Source organism: Ciconia boyciana, chromosome 2, assembly GCF_034638445.1.
Source record: "Ciconia boyciana chromosome 2, ASM3463844v1, whole genome shotgun sequence".
NCBI classification, from domain to species: domain Eukaryota; kingdom Metazoa; phylum Chordata; class Aves; order Ciconiiformes; family Ciconiidae; genus Ciconia; species Ciconia boyciana.
The window spans coordinates 40,092,450-40,116,296 of record NC_132935.1 but is presented as its reverse complement, the minus strand read 5'-3'; the positions used below and the strand labels follow the sequence as shown (position 1 = coordinate 40,116,296).

The window sequence follows — 23,847 nt, the reverse complement described above, 5'->3', positions numbered from 1 at the left end:
CCTAGGAGCATGCGCATTCCGTGGCTGACAGGAAGGGGGAGTCAGCCGCAGACTCCTTCCGCCTGCTCCCCACCGGGCGCATGCGCACTCGCCACCGGGCTCCGCAAGGCCCCACCCCCGCGCCATCGGAGTCGCTGGCGGCGGGCAGCGCGGGGCTGTTTCCCTCCCCACGTGACATGGAGGCGGGGACGCGAAGGGAAAGGTCAGTCGCGTCGCCGGCGGAGGGGGAGCGGAAGGTCAGGGCGCCGCGGAGCGGAAGTGGGAGCCGGAGCCCGTCCGCCATTGTGGGGAAGCGGAGCCCAGAGCAGCGGGGAAAGCGGCGCTGCGTCCGGCCGGCCGGCTCCTTCCAGCGGGAACCCGATCGGCGGCGGCAGCGAGCCCAGGTGGCGGCGACAATCAGGCGGCGGCGGGGAGGAGGCGGAGGCGAGCGGCGCGGCGGGCGGGCGAGCGGCCCCGGCGTGCGGAATCACTCGAGGCCCAGGCGGAGCGGAGCGAGGGGATCGCGGCTCCCCGTGAAGAATGTCAGCCACCAGCGTCGACCAGGTACCGGCCGCGGGGCGGGGAGGGGCGGCCGCCCGCTCCCTGCCCTTTCCTCTTTCCTGGCTCGTCGTTAGCCCCGGCGGGGGGGCGGCGGCCGAGCGGCCACCTGCACCTTCCCTCGCCGCCGGGCCGGCGCGGCTCGCGGCCTCCTTCCTCCCTCCTTCCCTCGCTGCCGCCATGGGGAGCGGCGATCAATCGGAGCCGGCGGCGCCCGGGATGGCGGGCCCCTTTCCCAGCCCCGGCAGCCCCTATTTATAACCGCTGATCCGCGCCAGAGCCGCTCCGCCTCCCCGCCCGCAGGGCCCGCCGGCGCTCAGCCCCGCGCCTCCCGGCCCGCCGCCCAGCCGGCTCGGCCCCCTCGGCCGACCTGCCCCCTTTGTATGTTGTCGTCCCGCAAGCGAGCCCACCCCGGCCAAGCCCCTCCGGGCTCCCGTTTCCCCTCTCCGCTCCGGGAGCGCCTTGGCGCCCCGCTCCCCGCGACGCCCAGCTCCGTCTCCTCTGCCCTGCGCACCCCTAATTCTCTCTGGCTCCTCGTTACGGCATCCTTTCTCTTCGTGCCTTTCTCTCTCCTCAGCCATCTCTTCTCCCGTCGGGCCTCTGGTTTCTGCTCCTTCCCCGCGGCCTCCGCTTCTTCCAGCTGTTCTTTTCTGTTTCTCTCCGTGGGCTGTGCTGCACTTTTTTCAGTTGGTTCTTCACGGAGCTTAGAGTTTGTTATTTTTTACCTTTGCTAGGCCTCTGCTGGCCTTTCTTTCTGGCTGGAAGCTATTCTGGCTTGGTGTCTGCTTCTTCCGTGGGCCTCTGCCACTCCCCAAAAGTTTTGGCCCTGCGGTCTCCTGCCCCCTTTTATTTTCTCTCTGTGCCTTTAATGTTTTGTTTCTTTTGTCTCTGTGCATGCTCTCCAGTTTCCTTTTATGCACTTATTTCTAGCTCAGTGATCTCTTAGTTTTTCATTGCTCTGTCTTCCACGAAGACTACTTCTTCCCAACTTTTTTAGTTCCATGTTTCTTGTTGGTCTCTGCATGCCTTTGTGTCTGGATTAGATTCATCCCCAAAGATGAGGAGGTTGGGATTTTTAAGGTTACAGAGATTTTTCTCTGGTTTTGGGAGAGGGAGGTGACTAGCCAGTGTAGCTTTAGATGGAGCAGTGTTGAACAGTCTTATGAGAGTTGAGACAGATGCACATAAAAAGCAAGATGGAGGTGGTTGCCTCCTAAACTTTCAAACCTCTGAATACTGAGTTTTTCAGACTAAAAATTGTTAGAGAGTGATGGAGCCTGGAGACCCACTCATGCTTAGCTGTACATATGTGAGAAGACAAATTAGATTTTCATGGGCTAGCATTTGTTTTTCTAAGCTATTTTATTTTGCTATAGAGGAATTAAGGATACTGTAACTTGTACTGTTACAGTGATTCTTAGTGTATGACAGATTAACAGTGTTTTGTAATGACTAATCAAAAAAAAAAAATCCTCAAGGTATTATTTCCTTGTGTGAAAGCTTCATACAGACTGTATCATTTTCTCAGTATGATTGCCTGGACGAGGAATGCACAACTCGTAGTTCAGCCTACAGTATCACTGTATATTCCTTTGTATATCTGAAAAGCAAGGCATTGTAGGTTATTCTCTGATAAGTACCCATCAGTCAGCTTAAAAGATGACATGTGATAATGAAGTACTGGCAGAAATCTTAAGCTGCTAACTTTCTTTGTTCTTTTACTCTATGCTTTGTTTATTGCTTATATTTCTTCGGGGGGGGGGGCAATCAAAATTAATTTGTTGTTCAGGTTTTCAACACCGTTTAAGCTTCACATGCTTTACATGCTGTAAAAGACTAGATTATTTTGATGGTTTTTGGTGAAATTCTTTCAATTTTAAAATTACTTTGTTGGTTTTTTGGGTAACATTTTGTATTAGATTATTGTATATAATATCATAATATTTTTATAATAGCATGTTTTTAATAATATTTTAAACTGATATTTAAGTTGAAAAGAGCAGAATTGGCAAATAAATGGAATTACCCTGAAGAAAACATTAGAGGATTCTAACTGAACTTGTTCTGCTTTTTTTTTTTCCACTTTCTGATATACAGAGGCCTAAAGGACAGGGAAATAAAGGTAAGTTGATTCCTTGTATTTCTGTATAAATCTCTAATATTGCTGTTTATGGAGGTTAATGTGTCTTCAGACAATTGTGGGAAAATAATGTAGCTATAGGATGTCTTTTATTTCAGAGCGAGATGACAGGATATTGTGTGCCAGAATGTTATTTCCCAGCATTTTCACTGTGGCACAGCAGTACATCAATTTAAAATGTTTTGTTTTTGCAAATGAAGATTAATGTTAGAAGTTGGACGATAACGTAGCTACTTCTTTTTGGCTGACTTTGTGATAAGCTTGTATAATCTTTTTAACAGTACACCTTGGGCCTTTCTGTGCAGTGAATAGAATCGGTGTACTAGAATCATCAGGAAGAATCTTTTGAACAGCTTCCTTAGCTTACGAGACAACAGCCATGTGACTATTTAGTTACTTGTGTGTGAGCAGAACACATCACCTTCCTTATTCTCAGAAATTTTGTGGGCTTTTCTCTTCATTTTAGTGTCAGTATAGAATATTTTCTCAGTGTTTGTAGGCCTGCTTTTCTACTTTTTTCATGTTTCTGTCAACATCTTAGTTTTTAAATACTATACTCAATGGGGTTTCTTTTCTCCACAGAAACAAGGAACTAACTACTTAATATTCTTCTCTAAAATTCTTGGCAAGTCTGTCATAAAAAGCACTTCAGATTATGTCTTGCAATTTATTTCCTGTCTGGAATTTGTTATCTTTGATAGAAAGACTAATATTCTATTTGGGAATTCTTTTTGCCTAATCAGTACACTTGTGCCCATTTAATTCTTAGGTGCTCAGCAAGCTAAGCTATAGAATAGCATGCACGCAGCTACCTCTGTGTGTTAATATGCTTATTATTTCTTCATGCAGATAAGAAACTTTTTTTTTTTTGGAGCTCATGTACTCTTTGCCCCCTGCTGTTCATTATCTGAACTAATCTAATTGTTCTCTGTGAACTGTCATTTAATGTTATCCGCAGCATACTGATTCTATTATTCTGTCTATGTGCAGATTATCTGCTTATTACATATATCACTTATGAGGTGGCACATGGTTCCTGAATCTTGCTGAATTTGGCCTGTTTGTTGTAATTTCTCTGCATTCAGAGAAAAATGAACTTGTGTTTACCTCCTCAGACCTTCTCAGTTTGGTCATTCTTCAATATTTGTTCTCTCATATTCTAATACTTCTACCTTTTTTCCCCAAACTGGAGCTTTTAACTATTTCTCTGTGTCTTTGAAATAGTTTGTGTTTATACCTTCCATGTTGCCCTTAAATGAGAAGAAAAATCAGATTCATTTTAGCAAGTAGTTTGTGGCTTCATGTTCTTTGAATTACCATTATCTCAGTTTTAGTGAGGTTATTGAGATGCATCTGTTAGACAATCATAAAAGTAGTTTTTGAGCTATACTCCGTATATATGAAATGGAGTGGAAGTATTAAGCATTGCTATTTGGGTGTTGTGTTGCAGCTTGTTTAATAGTGAAAACGCACAAGTCAGTTTAACTTATTTATGTTAGCATATTTTTGTGTGCTGTAGTTTTTAAATGCTGCAGAATGTTTGAATCAAAACACGTCTCTTAGTTTGCTATGTAAGGAAGAGATTTTTTGCGTTTCTGAACTTGGATTTTTAGCGTGCATCCTTTTAAATAATGGATACTTACTATGTATTCTCTTGGTGAGAATATGAACTAAATGAAAACTATAGTGAAACAAACCAATAATCTCCTCCATTCTGTTAAATTATTTGGTATAACATCTATTTAATGAAACTAAGTTATGATTTAGCATTAGATTAAAGGGCTAGGAGATTGAAGATAGTAACACAGTGTAGCATGAGTAGTTGTCTTTGGGTTAGAGACTTTTTCAAGAGGATAAATTAAGTCAGTATTGCCAATCCTTACTGACCACATCTTAGCAGACAGTAATCTTTTTCAGGTGTCATGATAGGTCCCAGCTTAAAGGAGCTTCAAGGGAAGATGTGATACTGAGTTAACAGACTAATCTGAAATTGGTTCTGTGCATAAGAGTAATAATGTTAAAGAGAATGGTAAAAAGGTTACTGTCCGCATGTCTGGTAGAGCGTATGAGAGAATGTGAGTGAGCAGTATAAGGGGTGTATGCATGGAGATTTTTTCATATTGAAATAAAAAATATTAGATCTGCAAATGATATTGGGAGGTAGCTGATTTGTATTGTCTAGTAAAATGTTTCTGATGCTTTATTGTAGCTGATTATAAATTGGTGTACTGTGCTGTTTCCCTTGACCAGAATTTTTGGGATTGAAGTTCTGGTGTGTAGAACAGTACTATCCATCTGTTGTGTTAGATATTAATGTTGGTATTTCAGAGACTTGAATGAGTAAATTATCCTGTCTTGAAATTTTTCTTATTCTAGTTGTCAACTACTGTACAGTTCACATAAAATATCAGAACTGACATCAATCAAATGATGTCTTACAGGGTGATGGTGGTAGGGAGAAACTCACATTCCTGAAACTCCTTTTTTTTTTTCCTGCTTTTGTTTGTTGTGCCAGTGTATCACACCTGTGATAGGAAAGTGCCGACTTGTGTTTACATGTATATAATTTTTGGTTTTGTAGAAGGTTTAAATATAAGCATTAGGTTTAAAACAAGAATGAAATGTTACGTGGCTTTTTTTTTTTAGTATTTATTCTCCACATTAATCTAGGTGTAACAGCTTCTTCTAATAAAAAAATTATTCTTATGCCTTTGGCCATCATTTGTGCATTTTGCAAGTGGTTATTCAAAGGATAGTAGCAGTTAAAAGAATATAAGCTTTAAGTTCCTTTATTTGATGAGTTGTTTCTTCCCAGTATCTAATTACATTGTATATTTTCACAGTGTTTGCGGAAGTATACGGTATTTTTAGGATTGGATTGATACAGATATTTTTAGTAACTGTAGATTAGTTTCAATTAGAATTCTTCATCACTGCCCTGTTTAGTTGGAACACTTAATGTGAGATTTTGGGAATGAGGCATGCATCTTAATCTGTTCGCTCTTGTTAAATGTGGGGGCTACATTCTTCATTGTTAACACATCATGTAAAGTTAGAATGAAAAGCCAAAGAAACACACTTCTAGTGATGCTATTTCACTGGGAAATGTACATATTTACTAGGAAAGGTGTCGGTGTAGAACTATTTTTTGTCACTGACTTAAGATCTCAGTATTGAATGAGTAAGAAAGAAAATACATTTACAAGAATATTCTATGTTAGTTGTAATGGCAGACCAAAAATAATTCTGTCTTAAGTGACCTTTAGATACCTCTGAAAAAATAAACACAGCAGATGCACGTTTTATGAAGATTAGCTGTCAGTATGAGGAGATTAATTTTGATAGGATTCTAGTCATGACATGTAGCTGTTTATTCCTTTATTTGTGGTTGCATGCTTTTAAGAAACTTGTATGCCACTGTCTGTGTTTTTCATTATAACAGAATTGTATTTCAGAATTGTGCTCTCCATACTATTTTGTTAAGTCTAAGCAATGGACGTGGCACGGACAAAAGATTTTGAGGCTCATCCCCTCTGTGACTGGGCCAAATATGAGGAATATAGTGTTCCAGCTCATTAATATGTTAACGTTGTATGTAAATTCAGGATTTTACTGAATTTTCTCCCCCTTAACTGAAACTCTTTATTTATGGAAAAAAAACCCCAACACCTAATGTTAACTTAAATTTGGTATTTGATTAGGAATATTGTTCTACCAAGTTTTAAAACCCATTGTGCTCACCATTGCTGGTCATATTTGGCTGTAGCTAGTATACAAATGCCCTGTGCCAGTTTGTAATAACTGAAGTGTCAAGTGTTCTGACTTTTGAAATTCCAAGAAGATATTCAAAACATGAGTTGCTTTCTTCCTTCCCAGCTATTTGCTTTGAAAACAAATCTTCTGTAGTTCTGTGTTAAATTATGAATTTTTAGCTCTTTTTACTGCTGTCTGAAATTAATAAATTTTTCCAGAATTTTGGTTATTCCTTGTGATTATGTCTATTCCTTTGTCATTTTTTCAGCTAGTTTCATTCCTTGAAGGCAGTTTGTTTTAGAGGTGTTAAAGTCAAATGTGAAAAAAATTGAAGTGTCTTGGTCCAGGCACTACTTGGTTTGCAATGTGAACTTTGGGTGGTAAAAAAACTTCCCAATGAAACAGAAAAAAAACTCCACTCTTAAACACTAACTCCAACAAAGTTGAAGGTTTAGTTACATGGTTGTATATACTTTTCAGAAGCTTTTGCTAAAAGAGGGAAACCACGGAGTCAGCTCCTAACTCAGTGTCTCCAGCTGTCAGAAAAATCTGCTGTTTTGTTGTAACTTCTGCTGTCATTGCTTCTCAGTGCACCTTACTGATCACTCTAAAACTTGCTTGTGTTTTTTTTCTTTTTTTCACTGAACCTATTTGATAAATAACAAAAAAATTGCATTTGGAAAAGCAGTAATTTATTTTTGAGAAGAGGTCTTCATCTTCAAGTTGTATAATTGCAGATTGCTGGTTTAAGTCCGTGTTCTGCTTTGCACCATGGGAAACAGTGGAACGTAGTAGAAGTTTGTGCAATTTGACTTTGTTTGAATAGTAGCCTGGGGGAGGGTGCAGAGACACTTAAGTAATTTGGGCAGCTGGAAAAATCCCAGGTAGGTGTAATGCCTTAGATTAAATTAAAGGTAATAGGAGGCCAAGAAGAGCAGGTAGGAAGAGATTCCAGTGTATAGTGGCATATATGTTGGGAAAGGATTGTAATCACCCTTGGGGACTTTAGCTCTTGTTTCTGTCTTGCTTTGTACCCTCTGAGCTTCAGAGATGCCACTAATGCAGTATAGTATAATATTTATGTAGGAAATACAGAATTAAATAGCTGAATAGTGGTGTCCTTCATTGTCTTGGTGGATAACTGACTTTCCTCCTGGCAGGAGAAAGCTGTATGTTGCAACTTTCCCTGAACCTATTGAATATGTCTGATCTGGTTGGTGTGCACATTTGCACTTGGTCTGGTACTTCTGGAAACGCTGGATTTACTGCCTGTGCAAATAAGGTGTGCCTATAGTTTCTCCTCTGTCTGTGGAGCTCAGGAAAGAATAGTTAGGAATAGTTTGCTCTGGATGCCATCTTTCCAGACCTCTCCTGAGATCCGATTGGGATCATCAACAGAACGAGCCATTTTCTTTAAATTTAGCAAAGTGGTATTTAACATTAAAATGTTCAGTCTCAACAAAGCACAAGTAGAAGTATTTCAATGTACAGGCGATTAAGAAATGTTATCTAGATTAAAAGTGCATCATAGGTCTTCTAGAGAGTATACCTAATACAGATTTACTTTTAGTTTCAGTACAAAACGGTTCGATTCATCAAAAGGATGCAGTAAATGATGATGATTTTGAGCCATATCTAAGTAGTCAGACAAATCAGGTAAGTGAACGTTGTTTACTATCTTGAAGTTAATTTTGGAGTTCAACTGACTTCCAGACTTAATTAATTTTTGGATGATATTTCTTAGCATTACTTGCATGAATATTGTATCTTGTCTTATCATACGATATCTTAAACAGGTAAAGTTTTCTTAATAATTCTGGAAAAGATTCAGTTAAAAAGTATGCTCTGATGTCTCCTGCTCTTGTGTTTGTGCTCCCACTTCAGAAAGATGCAGTTACAAGAAGCTTAAGGAAAAAATCAAACCCAAAAAACAAAACACAAACCCCAAAACAAAACCCTACGCCTTAAATCATATATTGGGTGCAGTTTGAAACAACAGTTTCATTGGCTCTGAGAAAATAGTAACTGCTTGGACATGATTTCCTTTGAAGTTGATAGAAGTAGCTCACAGTCAATGGCATGATAGATTGAAGCTTAATATTACTACAGCTTGGTGTAACTCTTCTGCCAGCAAATTAAGGACTTATTTTCAGAGCTGTGAATTGTCTTTGTAGTCAAAAGTTAATATTCATTAAGTTAAGTTTATAGGTTGTAGCGGTCTTGAGAGAGGGAGAAAGTGCGATTTATTAAAAGGCTTTGAGAATTTTGCTTGCCTTCCCATTTTTTTCAAATAATACAACATTAAGGAGGCATGAGGTAGAGGATGATAATGTGCATTTTTTTCCCCAAAACAACATCAGAAGTCGTATGGGGGTAGTCCTTCAAATGTCTTGAAGCTTTATCTTCTCCAGAAGTAAATGCTGTGATTTCCCAGGAGTCTTGGGAGTGGAATTTGAATTTAGCTAGCAAACTTTGTTCTACTAGACCACAGATTGTACTTAATGCCCATTCTCAGTAGTGTGGAAATGTTACAGTTTGATTGTTGTTCCTCCTGAAATGAACAGGCATCCTTGCATCCTTTTCACTATAATCGTCTGGCAGGTATCTCCAATTAGAAGGGAGAAATTTGACAGAAAACTAAGAATACCAAAATTTTAAATCATAGTTGCAGCTATTTTTCTACGTTTATGAAACTACAGTTGTTATGACTTGTTTTTTAAAGTAGCTTGTTATTTTCTTGATACTGTTGACAATGGAGGCATTCTAAGCCTAGCTCAGTAACTGAAAATAAAGATAATATATTACCAAAAAATGGGGCTCTTTAGTGCTTTGAAAAGGTCTCTTGAGGAAAAAATGCCCATATCTGAGAGACACCTTGCTCATCTTTTATCTTGGGAGGAATGGTGGAAGTTACAAATGCATTCATATAATCCTTAAAAATGTTTTGGACTGCATGACAGTTGTTTTTGGTTTGTTTTTTTTTCCTCCCCTGAGCATGATTGTCTATATTGCTGATGTTTGTTTTATTTTCTTGCAGAGTAACAGCTATCCACCAATGTCAGACCCATATATGCCTAGTTATTATGCTCCATCCATTGGATTTCCATACTCTTTAGGCGAAGCAGCATGGTCAACTGCAGGCGACCCTCCAATGCCATACTTGACAACTTATGGACAGATGAGTAATGGTGAACACCATTACATACCTGATGGTGTATTTAGTCAACCTGGGGCATTAGGAAATACCCCTCCATTTCTTGGGCAGCATGGATTTAATTTTTTTCCTGGGAATGCAGACTTCTCTACATGGGGGACAAGTGGATCTCAGGGACAATCAACGCAAAGCTCTGCTTACAGCAGCAGCTATGGCTATCCACCTAGTTCTCTTGGGAGAGCCATAGCAGATGGACAGGCTGGATTTGGCAGTGATACTCTGAGCAAGGTGCCTGGGATTAGCAGCATTGAGCAAGGCATGACTGGACTGAAAATTGGTGGAGATATGACGGCTGCTGTAACAAAAACTGTAGGTTCAGCTCTGAGCAGTACAGGTATGACAAGCATTGCAGCAAACAGTGTGCCCCCAGTTAGCAGTTCAGCACCTAAACCAACCTCATGGGCTGCCATTGCAAGGAAGCCTGCTAAACCTCAGCCGAAACTCAAGCCTAAAGGTAATGTGGGCATTGGGGGCCCTGCTGTACCACCACCACCTATAAAACACAACATGAATATTGGAACTTGGGATGACAAAGGGTCAGTGGTAAAAGCACCCCCAGCCCAACCAGTACTGCCTCCTCAGACTATAATCCAGCAGCCTCAGCCATTAATTCAACCACCACCACTGGTGCAAAGCCAACTGCCTCAACAGCAGCCTCAGCCACAGCAACCACAACAGCAACAAGGACCTCAGCAGCAGGCCCAGCCTCACCAGTTGCAGCAGCAACAGCTGCAAAACCGCTGGGTAGCTCCTCGTAATAGGGGTGTAGGCTTCAGCCAGAACAATGGAGCTGGTAGTGAGAACTTTGGTTTAGGTGTTGTATCTGTCAGCTCCTCACCTTCTGGTGTGGAAGTGCACCCAGTGCTGGAGAAACTAAAGGCCATAAACAACTACAATCCCAAAGACTTCGATTGGAATCTGAAGAATGGACGTGTGTTTATAATCAAAAGTTATTCAGAGGACGATATTCATCGCTCCATTAAGTATTCTATCTGGTGTAGTACTGAACATGGTAATAAGCGCTTAGATGCTGCTTACCGTTCCCTGAATGGAAAAGGCCCACTCTATTTACTCTTCAGTGTGAATGGCAGTGGACACTTTTGTGGAGTGGCTGAGATGAAGTCTGTTGTGGACTACAATGCATATGCTGGTGTCTGGTCTCAGGATAAGTGGAAGGGGAAGTTTGATGTCAAATGGATCTTTGTCAAAGACGTTCCCAATAACCAACTGCGGCATATTCGCTTGGAAAACAATGACAACAAACCGGTTACCAATTCGAGGGACACTCAAGAGGTACCCCTAGAAAAAGCCAAGCAAGTGCTTAAAATAATTGCTACTTTCAAGCATACCACCTCAATCTTTGATGACTTTGCACATTATGAGAAGCGTCAAGAGGAGGAGGAAGCCATGCGTAGGGTAAGAAATCAGTGTCATTATAGTAGCTCTCCTGTTTTTTCTGGTTTTAGAAAAAACCTTGTTTTTCATACAACTGGAGTTTCTGTGTGCGACTGTTGAATCAGAAAGCGGTGCTTCTTACCCAAGGTGTCTGTACTTGATATAACTGGCTTTTAGTGAAAAGATTTAAGTTCTTGTAACTTGATTTGTTAACACAGGCATGTGTTTAACCACAATACTAACATAGGCCTGCATAAGTGGACTTCTGACATGTTTTACTCTTCAAACTAAACAAAAACTGAATTGGGTGTGTTTTCTGTAACTGAAGTCTTCTAGCTTAGATTTTTATGGTTTCTAGATGTCACAAAAAGGACCTGAAATTACAGGAGAAGCTTACTTTATTAAACATAACATTTCAATTCAAATTCTGCTTTAACGAAATGTTAACAGCATGGTTACTGTGAAAAGCAGGTTTTCCCCTTGATTCAATTTCTTTTGTACAATTGTGAAACACAGAAGTGATAAAATGATGACTTGTACAGTGTTGGAATCAGTTTTTGGACATTTCTGATAGTGCATTTCCTAAAAAAAGTAATGTGTAGTTCATTTTGCAAAGAAAAATATACCTATGATAAATCTGTAGAGAAACCTTTAGTTTTGGAGGTATTTCAGAAAACCAGACAAGGGAAAAAGGCATTTAATTCAAGCTGGTTTATAGTACTTGTCTACTTTGTCTTGTGTGTACTCTCCCTACTAATAACACTTGTGTTCACCATTGGCCACAATATTTACTTTTGCTATGTTTTCTTTCCAGGCTTGCTAGTAACTGTAAATATATGATTTGTCTCATGGTTAGAAACATTTCAGGAACTATTGTACCAGTTAGATGATGTGCAAGTATTCAGAAATGGGAGTTTGCATCAATCTGGTTTCGTGGTAGTGCTCTCCATTCATCCTGTCACACCACCTACTGAATAAAAAAACCCCAAAAGTCTAGGGTTTATGCTAATTAGGGGCCTTGTGGGATGTGAAGTCCTGAATTGGTTCAGCTCTTGAAGTGGCTACAATTCTGGCTGCGTAAGAATTTCACCTGCTTCACAGCCTCCTTACTTCTTTTAGGTTTCTAGTACTGCAGTGGTTCCACCCCTCTTGTACATTGCTAATCCTTCAACACACATGTTGCATCTCCTATGGACCAGTGTTGTGCATACCCAAAATCAATTTTGTAGTTTCATTGCACAGCTCTGCAATAAATTGTCACATTGGAAGTTTTTTATTGTTTGAAGGCAAGATGAATATCCCAGTTGGGTGTGTAATAATGCCTTTTGAGCTTTTTTCTAAAAAGAAAACTGAATATGCCCTAAATCAGTATTGTTACTTCTGTCTTGTCTTGTTGATAAGAGGACAGGCCGCATTCTTAACTAATATTAAATGTAAGAGGAAAACTTTGACTTTTTCAGGCTTTAGTACAACTTGACTGTGATTTTTTGGTAATGTTTCAGAAGGACTAAGGTTATCATGTTTCTCTGTAGCCCTAATGTTTCAGTATTTTCTTAATTTTTGATGTTTTAAGACACTTCACAAATAACTGGTTTGCTTCAAAATTATCTACTTTTGTGAAAAAACTTACCAAAGGAGTCATAATTCAGGCATGCCCTAGCAACTCAGGAAGATAATGTTTTATATGTGGTTTTGTTCCCTCTGTAGTAGATGAAAGCCATGAAATGTAATGGAGAGGGGGAACATAGACTGTTGGTAGTGTTTCTATGTATGCTAAACTTAAAAGTCAAAGTACTAAATTCAGCATTTAGTAGTCTCTAATGAGATGACTGTGATTATACATATTTGTGTAATAAAGTAACATTACTGTTTAATGTCTTCAGGGAAACATACAGTATCTGTATGACTCAAGTACTGAACTCTGCATTTCTCTGTTAACAGTTACCTTTCCCAATACTATTGGGAGAAAACATACTTGTCAAGATACTTGCATAGTAGGCATTGATTCTTCTACAGCATTGTACAAATTGGTTTTGTGACAAATTATAAAAAATGACTTTAGAGCTGCATATCTAGTTGTGAGGTTTTCTCTTTGTAGATGGATTTGAGAGATGCCTTAAGCAAACTAATATGGACTTCAAATATAGGAAGTCCAAATTAAACTAATGGCAGCTACTGAGAGTTCATTTTTATCATTCTATTATGATTGAGTGTTGATTTTAAACCTCTAGGTTTCTTTTATCACACAGTGTACAAACAACCTATCTTTAAATTGTAAACATACAATTCTTAACTCTTTTATGATTCAAGAATAGTTTAGAAATGCAACAATTAGTATTGTAAGCTCTGGTTTATGGTTAATTGAGTAATCCTTTATTACCTAGTGCCAGCTAGGCCTTTATGGAGCTGTATTTAAATTAGTGCACTTGCTACTGCCAGTAGAACTGTGTAAATTAAGTTCATGCCCGTTTTCTGTGGCAGCTGTAGCAATTACTTTGTTTCCAGTGTTTCTGTCGTGAAAAATGTGCTTATTGCTGTTAATAAAATATTAAATGCATCAAGCAGCAGTAGTCATTTACATATTCCTTAAAGTTCAGTTACTGTTTTGTTGTTGCATAGGTGATAACAAACTTTCATACAGCCAGTGATCTAAACATAGTAAACAGCATATGATTTATGGATTTAATTTACTTTGTAACTGTTCATCATTCCAGCTAACTTATTTTAAAATAATTGGTTGTAAAAGTTTAATCTTAACAACTCAGGGGGATCAATAATTAATTTCCAATATGACCTATCAGTATGTTTTATTAAAATACAGCAGTATACTTCTAGAAGTGCAACAAATAGTCTGTGATTAACATGAAACTTCAGTAACTTTGCCATCTGATAAAGGTTACTTGCAAATAACTATGAATAGTCTCTTTAAGTGTAAATATTAGAACTCTAGTGTCTACCACTGTTTGATGTGACCCTGGTGTGGGTAAGGTATCTACAGTTGGGGTTGGAAGCAAATTTGTGCAGTAATCATTGACACTTTTCTTATGGCTCAGGTTCCAGTGTCCTATTTTAAACGTACAAGTGCTGCGATCTTTCACCAAAGGAGCAAAGAAATCAGCAATGTTTTTCATGAGTTCTGTCGGTAGTATATTGAAACAATCTGAAATTGTATTAGTCCTTAGTCTGAACTGCTGCTTTGTGGTGTAAATGTGCATATTTGTGTGCAGATTATTTAAAAACATGTTTGATTGTCTTTCAATCAGAAAGCAGTGGCAATAAGATCTAAAAAAAAGAACAGAAGTCTTCAAGTATGCCATTTAAGAGCATGTAATTACATTAGGAAAATAAAAGGTATTGAAAAGAAAAAAAAAAATCTATATTAGTACTTATACGCTTGATCTTCAGTAAAGATATGGATCAAAATGAAATGTGGAAGATTACAACTTCCTCACCCTCAGATGGTGTCTTGTTAACCTGCAATTACCTGTTGTTCTAAGACTTCCTTTGGTGCTTTTTAGTGCAGAATTCTACTTTTGTAGCATATAATGGGAAAAAAAGATCATGGTTTCATGTAACTGTAGAATGCTTTAGATGGTTTTCTTAGTGAGATAGTTCAGAAAAATAATTAATTTTTATCCATGGGAGAAGATAGAGGAATTCAGTATATTTGTGTATATCTAATTTGCATTTGGAATTTTTACTTTTCAGGAAGCCTTTAAATGGCAGGTAAATAAGCATTTAAAAAGTTAGCTTTCTCCTGTTGTACTACATATCTTGTAATAGGAATGCTGATATAGGTAAAACTTTCTGACTCTTAAAAGGAGTCATTTCATTTTTTTCCCCTTATTCTGATACTAATGTAATTTCTGTTTCTCTGATAATTGGGTCATAATTGGGCTGCAGTGTTAAGCAGTGTAACTCCTTTCCACTCCAGGACATTGCTGACTTTATGCTTGATTTGATATTTCTTAAAAATATCTTAAAGGAAGGAGGAAAGTGAGAAAACATCCATTAAGAGTGAACTGTAGACACTTCCTCCTCCCCTTACCCCCAACTGTCAGCTACCAGGTTATAATGTCAAAGTCAGATGCAGATACATCCACAGTCCTTGTACAAGTCAAGGAAAACAGGTAGTTGATGAACATTTTTAATGTATTTAAATGATAGATGTACCAGACAACTCTTTAAAGTTTTTGTATTTACATGTAAAAAAGGTTCAAAACAGTAAATAAAACAGGTTATGTAATAGCTTCTGAGAAACTTGTGTGTTTCCTGTATGCTTTTGATGGTGTTTCAACGGCCATTATCTTGCAATTTTCTTGAACTTGATGTTTATCTACAGTTTCATCTTTATAAATAAAAAATGATATTGCAGGTCTCATGTCTGTTTTAAGAAAAAACAATATGGTCAGAAAGTAGAAACAGAAGATAAGTTTTTTCTCCCTTGATGATTGTGAAATGAATAGGTACCCCTGATCTCGCGAGAAGAGAATTGTTTGGAGCTAGAATAATTTTAGACATACTGATTCAGAATTTTCATCCCATTATGGTGTGCTTATTTACCATGTCTTCATTTGCTTTTGCATATTTAGTCTTTTGGAGACACTTAAAAATGACCTGCAAGTTCTCTTGTTGCAGACACATGGATTTCAAATGTGCCTGTTTTCTGTGCGTTTGGTAGTGTAAATTGTTTCTGTTCAGAGGTGGTGCTTAGAATTTATTACAGGATGAGGATAGTATGGAGAGGTCTCAATGTTAAAATATGGTATTGTATAGAGCAACTATGGAAGAGTTTGAGTAGTGGTGTGGCCTGCCTTTCTCCAGTAAGGGACAAGATGCTGCAACAGGGAAAAAGTGCAGTATTGGACTGTTGAATGAAAGAGATGGAATGTAATTAAACTCACAGGCAGTCTGAGTTTATAGCGACCCTTGTATGGATTTGTCGTGTTTTTCTTTTTGGTTTGAAATGCCTCCCTGCAAAATCAAGCCTGCAGAGTCCTTTTTATGGAGCGGATTTAAATTCTCTGACTCTGGGACTTGAAAGACCAATTTCCCCTGTAAAATAGGGACCCCTATTGGAAAAGCTGGGAATATCAACCAAATGGTTTGCCTCTAAGAGACCAGTCATTTTTGGAATCTAATTCTTTAGTGTTCTTAAATATGAAGCTAGCTGCTGAAGACAAGACTTCAAACTTGAATTGAACTGGATCTATGACAGCCCCACCTTCTCTAAATGCTGTGTCTTTAAGTTGTGGTTTTTAATGCAAAGGAGTAATTCTAAATCTCTTCCAGAGCAAAAGCAGAACCTTGAGTGTACATGAATAGCTGTTAAAATTCATGCAGCAGCTTTGTGCTGCATCTCCTCAGATTTCCCTGCTCTATTAAGAACAAATTTACTAGAATACTGGTGCTTTTCCTGCACTTTGCAGGGAAGAAATATGCCTGCATATTGCAAGGAAGTCACAACCCCTGTCACTCTCCACGTAGTACTTCAGCATTGCTTCATTGATTCATGCCACAGATGGGCTAGTTAGCAGCAACTCAAGTGAAGATTGCTGGTGGTGCCTTACTGGAAAAAATGATGCTTTAAAACCATACAGATCTTGCATATCTAGTAAAGCTGTTTTTGTAGATTCAGTTGAACGAGGATTGTTTAAGTTTTGTATCAAAATTGATTGGCTTTAACCTTCAGATTCATCTAGTTGAAAAGATACATAACAAGAATTCGTATTAGATGATGAGCTGTTTGAGCCCAGTTCTTTGTGAGCACCTTTTCAGAGGTCTGGTAGCATACTTAATACTGACAGGTAATTATTGTTTTGCTTTTGTACCTAGGGATTATAGTCAGTTGTGAAAAAGTAAACATAAGCTTGCATGTTCATTGCACTTTCATATAGAATATAATGAGAAACCAAGATAAAATAAGTTCTTGTTGCCTCATGGCAGACTGGAATTTGAGTTACACATGTGCAAAGAGCATGAGTGGTGAGCCTTAAAGAAAAATTCTCTGAGAAATTCCTCCCCAGTGTATTTTGTAGGCCCTGCAGTGGATGTCATTTCCCTTCCAAGGCTGCTATAGATTCTTTAGCAGAGCAATTAAATAAGATCTTGTTGTTGCCCATGGGCATCTGAGAAAAATTAACAAAGGTGTCAGTCATCTTTGTGCTCCTTTTGCTGGGACAGCAGTCATCACTGATTGCAATTTCCATAGATGTAGTTAGAAGCTGTCTGTTTCCAGTCTTCAAAAGGCGATGTTACACTGTCAGCATTGTTAACAAATAGTAATGAGGATCTAGAAGCTTGATTTTTTAAAAAAAAAATCTTTTTTTTTTTTTTTACTTCTTAATGAACTTGCTGAAATGGCTGTCTTGTATCTAATTAAAATCTGATATTTCAATGTGTAACGATGTACAGCACTGCAAGGAAGCACTTGCTACTTGTAGTTAGAATTGGCCAATCCATCACTGAAAGTAGCCACCTGGGAAAACAAGACTGGAAGGGCTTTTCTGGCTTGTGGAGTTCAACCTTGGTTTCTGCCAAGCCTTTCCTCGTTGTGTGTTATCATATGGTATCTTTAAAGTAGTTGGGTTTCTTTCCCCACTTCTGCCTTCTGAATGTTTGTACACTGTTATTTAGTGTGCTGTGGAATTTCAGGTGTGGATTAAGTTCTTACTGCCTTTATTGTTACCGTAATAAAAAATATGGTTTGTCCATGTTCCACTAACAATGCATGTGTCTGCTCAAATTTAAATTTATTTAAATTTTGCTTAAATTTAAATTTTTACCTTTTTACTGTAACTCGTTCACATTTTTACTGTTGCTAAGTATGCTTCAGAGACTGAAGTAAGTAAAATGCCATCAAAACTAATAGGAAGAATAAATAAATTAGAAGTCTAAGTCTCATAGCTTTTCAGACTTTCTTAATATTTATATTCTTGAAAGCCTTATTTAGTGTCTGGAGTTCAAATGATCTGCAGCAGCAGGGTCTCAAATAAGTATTAATTCATAAGGCTTACTGGGAGAAAGAACTGCTCTGGAGTTAGAAAACCTCGTTTGACTTCCTGTGTTGACTTTGATTTTTAATTTGTGCCTTGTAGTTTTCATGTCGGGATAAGGAATAGAAGAAAGGGGATGGCATCTCCACAGGAAAAATTTCTAGGTCCTTGTAAGGCTTCTAGGGATCCTTCCCTCCCATCTTCCCAGAATTCTCAGAAGTGCTCCTCAGAAAAATGTATTTAAATATTTTTATCTGGTTTTGAGGTGATCTCTGTCTTCAGGAGATTTACCCTCTCTAGTTTGGAATTCAAGAATGAGAAGCTAAAAAGGACCTTTATTTTACACAATTTTAAAGTTTCAGTAATGTAGTTTATGTTAGCAGCCAATGAGATCCTTGTCATAAATGGAGTAAGCTATTTCTAGGATTTTTCAGTTTTCTCAGTAATCTGTTTTTCATTGTGGTTCTCAAGCACTAAGGTCAATGTTTATGCTGCCATAGCTGTAATGGTACACTGGGGTGCAATAAACTGCAGATTATGCCTGATGCTATTAGTAAATGAGATTTCATGAACTTTGCTGTGACTTCTCACCACCTTTACAGCTGTCTCTTCTGCCTCTGCCAGGTGTTTCCGCCCATGCAGTGGAGTTGGCAGAGGAGACGTGTGCCTGCGCCTCACTTCACAGAATGCAGTCTGACATGTTAGCTTACATTGCAGATGAGCAGGGCTTTTAAGCTGAAGATTAAATTGCAGTTTGCAGTGAAGGAACTAAGATGTGCTACACATTCCCTTCTGAAGCTGATGTGAGAATGCTGCCTCTTGGGAGAGAGGCAAAGCAGACGGCTTCAGGCATGAACGTTTTAAACATTGCAGTAAGATGCAAAAGTTTGGCAAATTCAGGAAACATTTTTGTTGCTTTGGATTTTGAAATTTTGTTAGCATAGAGATTTCGTTAAATCTGAGGATAAATTACATTGCAGCTCCTTTTCAGCATGGGATCATTTGATTAATGCTCTGAATTCAGAGAAATGAAATTTGGAAATAAGTCAGCCTCGCAATTCAGACCGAGTTAACTCCATGTCTTTGTTTGCACTAGATGGATGCATGTTTCTATGGCCCAAGCATTTTTAGGTTCACCTTCACTTGGTTTTGTCAGTTTGTGTAGAAAGTTATTTGCACGTGTGAAAATCTGCTCACCACATGGTCTGTGGCTGGCAGGTACTTTTAACCAGCCAATACATTCCCACATTGTTCTAATTTGAATGGTACTTAATTTCCATGTTCTGCTCATAAACTCCCCCTAAAGCTGCGTAACCTCACCCTGGTGAGTTCTGAAGTGAAACTGGCCTTTGGCAGGGAACTTAAATTGACTGGAGAAGTTTTTTATCCGAGAGCATCGCGAGAGATGCGGCAAAGGTTTTGCTCATCTGAATGTAAGGACTAAGAGATGTTGGGCGAAACAGAAATGTAGTGGAATCCAGTCGGTACGCTGGAAACTTCTGCTGCTCTGACAGTGGAAACCTGCTGGGGATAAAGTCATCTGCTAGTTTGTCTGTAATCACTGTTTATACAAAAACAAACCATCAAGCAAAAGCCACCCAAAAAAACAGAAGAGGAATACTTTTTAAGACAGGAAAAGGTAGTGGTAGTGAGTGTGGTCTGACTTCGATCTGGAGGGGCTTAGTTTGCTTTTGAGTGTAATACCACTACCTGCTTTTTCTCTCTGTTTTGCTGTACAGAGTGCCAAATGTCACTGATACCAATATCTGAAGAATGTACTGTTCACTTGCATTGAAAAATGTCGAGTATGTATGCCTGCTTTAAGTATTTAAATATAAATGTAGTAATATGTTACTTTGAGACTACAGCAAAGGTGTGCTGGTGTTGTTTTGAAGCCTTTTTCCTCTGTAGAATTCAAAATGGACTTGAAATTTGTAACACCTCCTTTATTTCATCCACTGGAAGCAGGTAGTCAGGCTATCATTCTCTTCCTACTTTGAATTTTTATGAACTTAAATGCATTTTGAGTTCAGGGGCTACACAAAGCACAAGGTCAGTCAGTTTACTGTGCAGCAGTTTGCAATGCAGAGAGAGGCTTTCTAAATGGAGAGAGGCTAGCTTGACTCAGTGGTTACATATATAGTACTTGCAAATGGGCAGGAACTGATCATTTTATTTGTGTGTAGGTAGTATTTACAGTTGTTAAAATACTGATATTTAATTATTTAACATAGCAGTTTCATAGGCTACTACTTAATATCACAGTAGTGTTTTTCAGCACTTTGTGCAGTTCTTTCAGTTGAATTCTGCTAATAGTAGAGGAATAATCTGAGATGTGCGTGAGCAGGCTATTTTTGAATGCCTTACATGCATAGGGAGGCATGAGGCCAGTGATCATGTTTTCAGCCTAGACATACACTGTTAATGTATCAGTTTGTATTAATGACTGATACTATCAATCTCATATTTTAAAAAGTGTCTTACTATGCAAATATTTGTCATGTCTCTTTGAACTAGGAAAAAATGATTTCTAGCAGAACAGTGCAAGTATTGCTCTCACTTTTAAATATACTGAAGTTCTGCCCTAGAGAACAGACAATCTTAGATACAGAGCTGCTGGGACCGTGAGCTGCTTATTGTGACCAGGAACTCTGTGCGAGCTTTACTTTTTTGGTGTTCATCTTGAAGCAACTCGGAGGTCTGTCTTGGAGAGGACTAGATCATCAGCTCTACTCTAATAACCAGTATAAATGTCACGTATCTTCTACTTTCATTATAGTGTCTTTTTGGCAGAATTTATTTGGGTTCATATGCTAATTTGCACTTTTCCTAAATAGTTTCCAGCATAATAAAGTTTCAGTCGTGGTATCAGATAGAGTGGTTTTGAAATCATTGTTCAAATGCCTCCTGGTTTATTTTGGTTTTCCCTGCTATGTTTATGTTCCATTTATAACATGCTGTGTAATGTAATAATAATAAAAATACTGGAAATGAGTTTTTTGTTCTCTGTTAAATGGGGGAGGGAACCTACCTCTCTTCCATAAAGGTATTTTAAAACATTTATATAACGTGCTCAGTTGTACATATTAAGAAAGGAAATGCTATTGGAAGATAAATTCTTACATTCTTAGTTTCTTAGAGTCAAACTACAGTGTCTTTTTACAGTCCAGAAGATATGTAATGAAGACAGCGAGATATAGTTTATTGATCTGGTTTTATTTTTTTCCTAGAGGTAGTCATAATGCCTAAGTGTATGTTTATCTTTAACAAAGTAGAGAAAATGGAGGATGATGATAAAGCACTGAAAATGTTATTTACTCTGTTAGACTTGTAATACAGAGGAAGAATTTGTTACTCCCTGATAGAGATACAGTGCAATTAGTATTTTAGCTGTTAACTGTACAAAGTTGTTTATCATTGTTTATATTACACAAATGACATTACACACTTTGTTCCTTTGCACCAAATGCAACATCTCGCAATGCTGTGAGGACTTTGTAGTGAATATGGTCTTGACTGCAACTCAGGCTTGCGTTCAAGTGGGTTTTTTTCCAGCCATTCCTACCTCACTGGTTTTGCATTTTGTTATTAAAAGTAATTTCTAAAAAAAGTATGAATGGCTTTATTTTTTTTTAAATTCTTTTTCTTGCCATTTAAGCAATGTGTTTGTATGGAGGAGGATGTACTGGGCCAACTTGTTCCTTTACCTTTTGATCTTAAGCATATTGAAACATTTTATTATATGGGCTTTGAATGAGATAGCTGGGAATATGATCTTTACTTTTTCAGGGATATAATGGATGGAGAGTAGAATATTCAAATATTCATGCAGAGCATTTTTTGACAAGTTAACCAAAAGATTTAGGATACCTCTTTCTTGCCTTGTTTGTAGGTCCCTTGGTCTCCTCACTCAGTTCACTTTGTGCAATATATTTTATTGGAAGTGATTTAAAAGTGACATTATAAAACCTTTTCTTGTTGATAGCTGTTTTTTGGAACATATTTGCCTTTTAGTTTGAGGTATACTTCTGTGTTGCTTTTTAAAAAGTTGGCTTGAACTAGATATTTCATGATCCTGGAAAAAAGTGAAGCTTTTTCCTTGAATGCTTGTGGCTTGATTTAGAGAAGTTGCAAGCAATACAACTGCTCTAATGAGAGGAAAGCAGATAACGTTGAACTGTGTATATTAACATGATTTTCCTTTCTGTTTTTGTTTGTTTTTCTTTTTTCAGGAGAGAAATAGAAACAAACAATAACTATATGGAGATGTCCTGCTAGAATTACAACACTAATGATGTAGACTCTGGAAATGCCTAATATGTCTAAGAAGACGTTATTAAAGCTTTTTTCTGCTTAAGGTGACATCTTTGAACACTTTAACACAAAATTGACTCTTCTTGTAATGGTTCTCATCAGTGCATCTGCCCTTATACTCTCTCACCAAACACACTTGAGAACTGTACCTTCGTCAAGCACTTTCTGTCCTGAAGCTTTTACCAGTATCTGCTGTCTTTTGTATTTATGCATCCTAGCTAAGGCACAGGAGACCGAACGAATGCAAGGATTCATTAACTCTTTGAATTTGTTAAATACTAACATTTAACCATTAGAAGTGGTTCAATGATGTGAGATTCACATTGCTTCAACTTAATTTTTTCTTTGTTGTAGTTTTTTTTAATTGTCAGTTTTTAGCTCTTCAACAGATTAAAAGCAAATCATGCCATATTTAGTCCTGGAGTAAAACTCAAGTCTAAATGTTCATGTGAAAATTATTGTAGTAATCTTTTAATATGGCAAAGCAACTTTAAGCTGCAGTTTAGCCAAATGAAACGTAACATAAAGTTATATTAGAATGACATTTCCCTTGTTTCAAACTGTTTGGTGTAAGAGAATATTAATATGCAGCTTGGTGGACACCACCAGTTAATGCACATTTCTTTATTTTTTTCTGTAACATGTATACTGAAAAAAGTGCATTTGTCTGAGGAACTGTTTGTTTGCTACCACTCAATGAATCTCAGTTTTGAGTAAATGTACCTCAGTCTAAATCAGACTTTTTATGACCTTTATAACTACATTTAAAATAATCTTTAATTCCTATTTCTGGGTGTTTGCAAGCCTGACAGATTGCTATCATGAAAGTGAAAATTTACTCCTCTAGGTGATTCACTAGCTAAATAAACATAATTCTTGTTTAGCAAGCATATACTCTGTTTCTCAAATTTTTTTGTTTCATTGTCCCAACATCCAGGTGTTTTTTCCCCTATTCGAAAATATTTTGAGAAAAATACTTTGACCCATGGAGATGACGTATTCATAGCCATGTTAACATGATTTTTGTTAGAACCACACAACAAGAATTTTAGAATACATCTTAAACTGGGTAATTCTATACTAGTTTTTAACTTCTAAAAATTATATCTTTTGTTTCAGTTTATATAGCAACACATTCTATCTGCTGGAAGAGAATATTAAAAAAATGTTAAGCGGGTGTATTGACTGTACAAAATACTGAACAGCCTGTACCAAACTCCAGGGATAGCTTTCTCTTTTTAGAACGGCAATGCAGAAGTCAGATATGTTATAGCTTAAAATAGCAATACCACATATTATTTGAACATGTTTCATGTCTTACTGTCCAACACAGATGTTTATATTGTGTTTTGAGTCCTACATTTACAGATTCTGGCAATCAAAGTTCTGGAGCTTAAGTGGCAAAGGTTTGTTTTGAATACAGACTATTTTGCTATATTTTACTTTCTCTCTTCTTAAGCCCTTTGTACTCTTCTAACCTTGCAAACACAAAAAAATCA

General features: G+C 38.0%; 1 protein-coding gene across 2 annotated transcripts; it reads left to right on the top strand.

Moving 5' to 3' along the window:
- Positions 1-146: 146 nt before the first annotated feature.
- On the top strand, positions 147-23,238 carry YTHDF3 (YTH N6-methyladenosine RNA binding protein F3). Of its 2 annotated transcripts, none has more exons than XM_072852422.1 (5): positions 147-543; positions 2,635-2,659; positions 8,001-8,086; positions 9,468-11,060; positions 18,659-20,995. In XM_072852422.1, the coding sequence occupies exons 1-5, from the start codon at positions 520-522 to the stop codon at positions 18,737-18,739; spliced, it is 1,809 nt and encodes a 602-aa protein (XP_072708523.1). In that variant the 5' UTR covers positions 147-519; the 3' UTR covers positions 18,740-20,995. The 2 variants fall into 2 exon arrangements, with proteins under 2 accessions (XP_072708523.1, XP_072708524.1); XM_072852423.1 differs by lacking the exon at positions 18,659-20,995 and adding an exon at positions 22,267-23,238 and having other exon boundaries at positions 151-543.
- The last annotated feature ends 609 nt before the right edge of the window (positions 23,239-23,847 follow it).

Coding starts and splice junctions, on each gene's coding strand:
- YTHDF3 (XM_072852422.1), top strand. CDS start 520: ATGTCAGCCACCAGCGTCGACCAG. Junction 544..2,634: donor CAGCCACCAGCGTCGACCAG/GTACCGGCCGCG, acceptor TCTGATATACAG/AGGCCTAAAGGACAGGGAAA. Junction 8,087..9,467: donor TAAGTAGTCAGACAAATCAG/GTAAGTGAACGT, acceptor ATTTTCTTGCAG/AGTAACAGCTATCCACCAAT.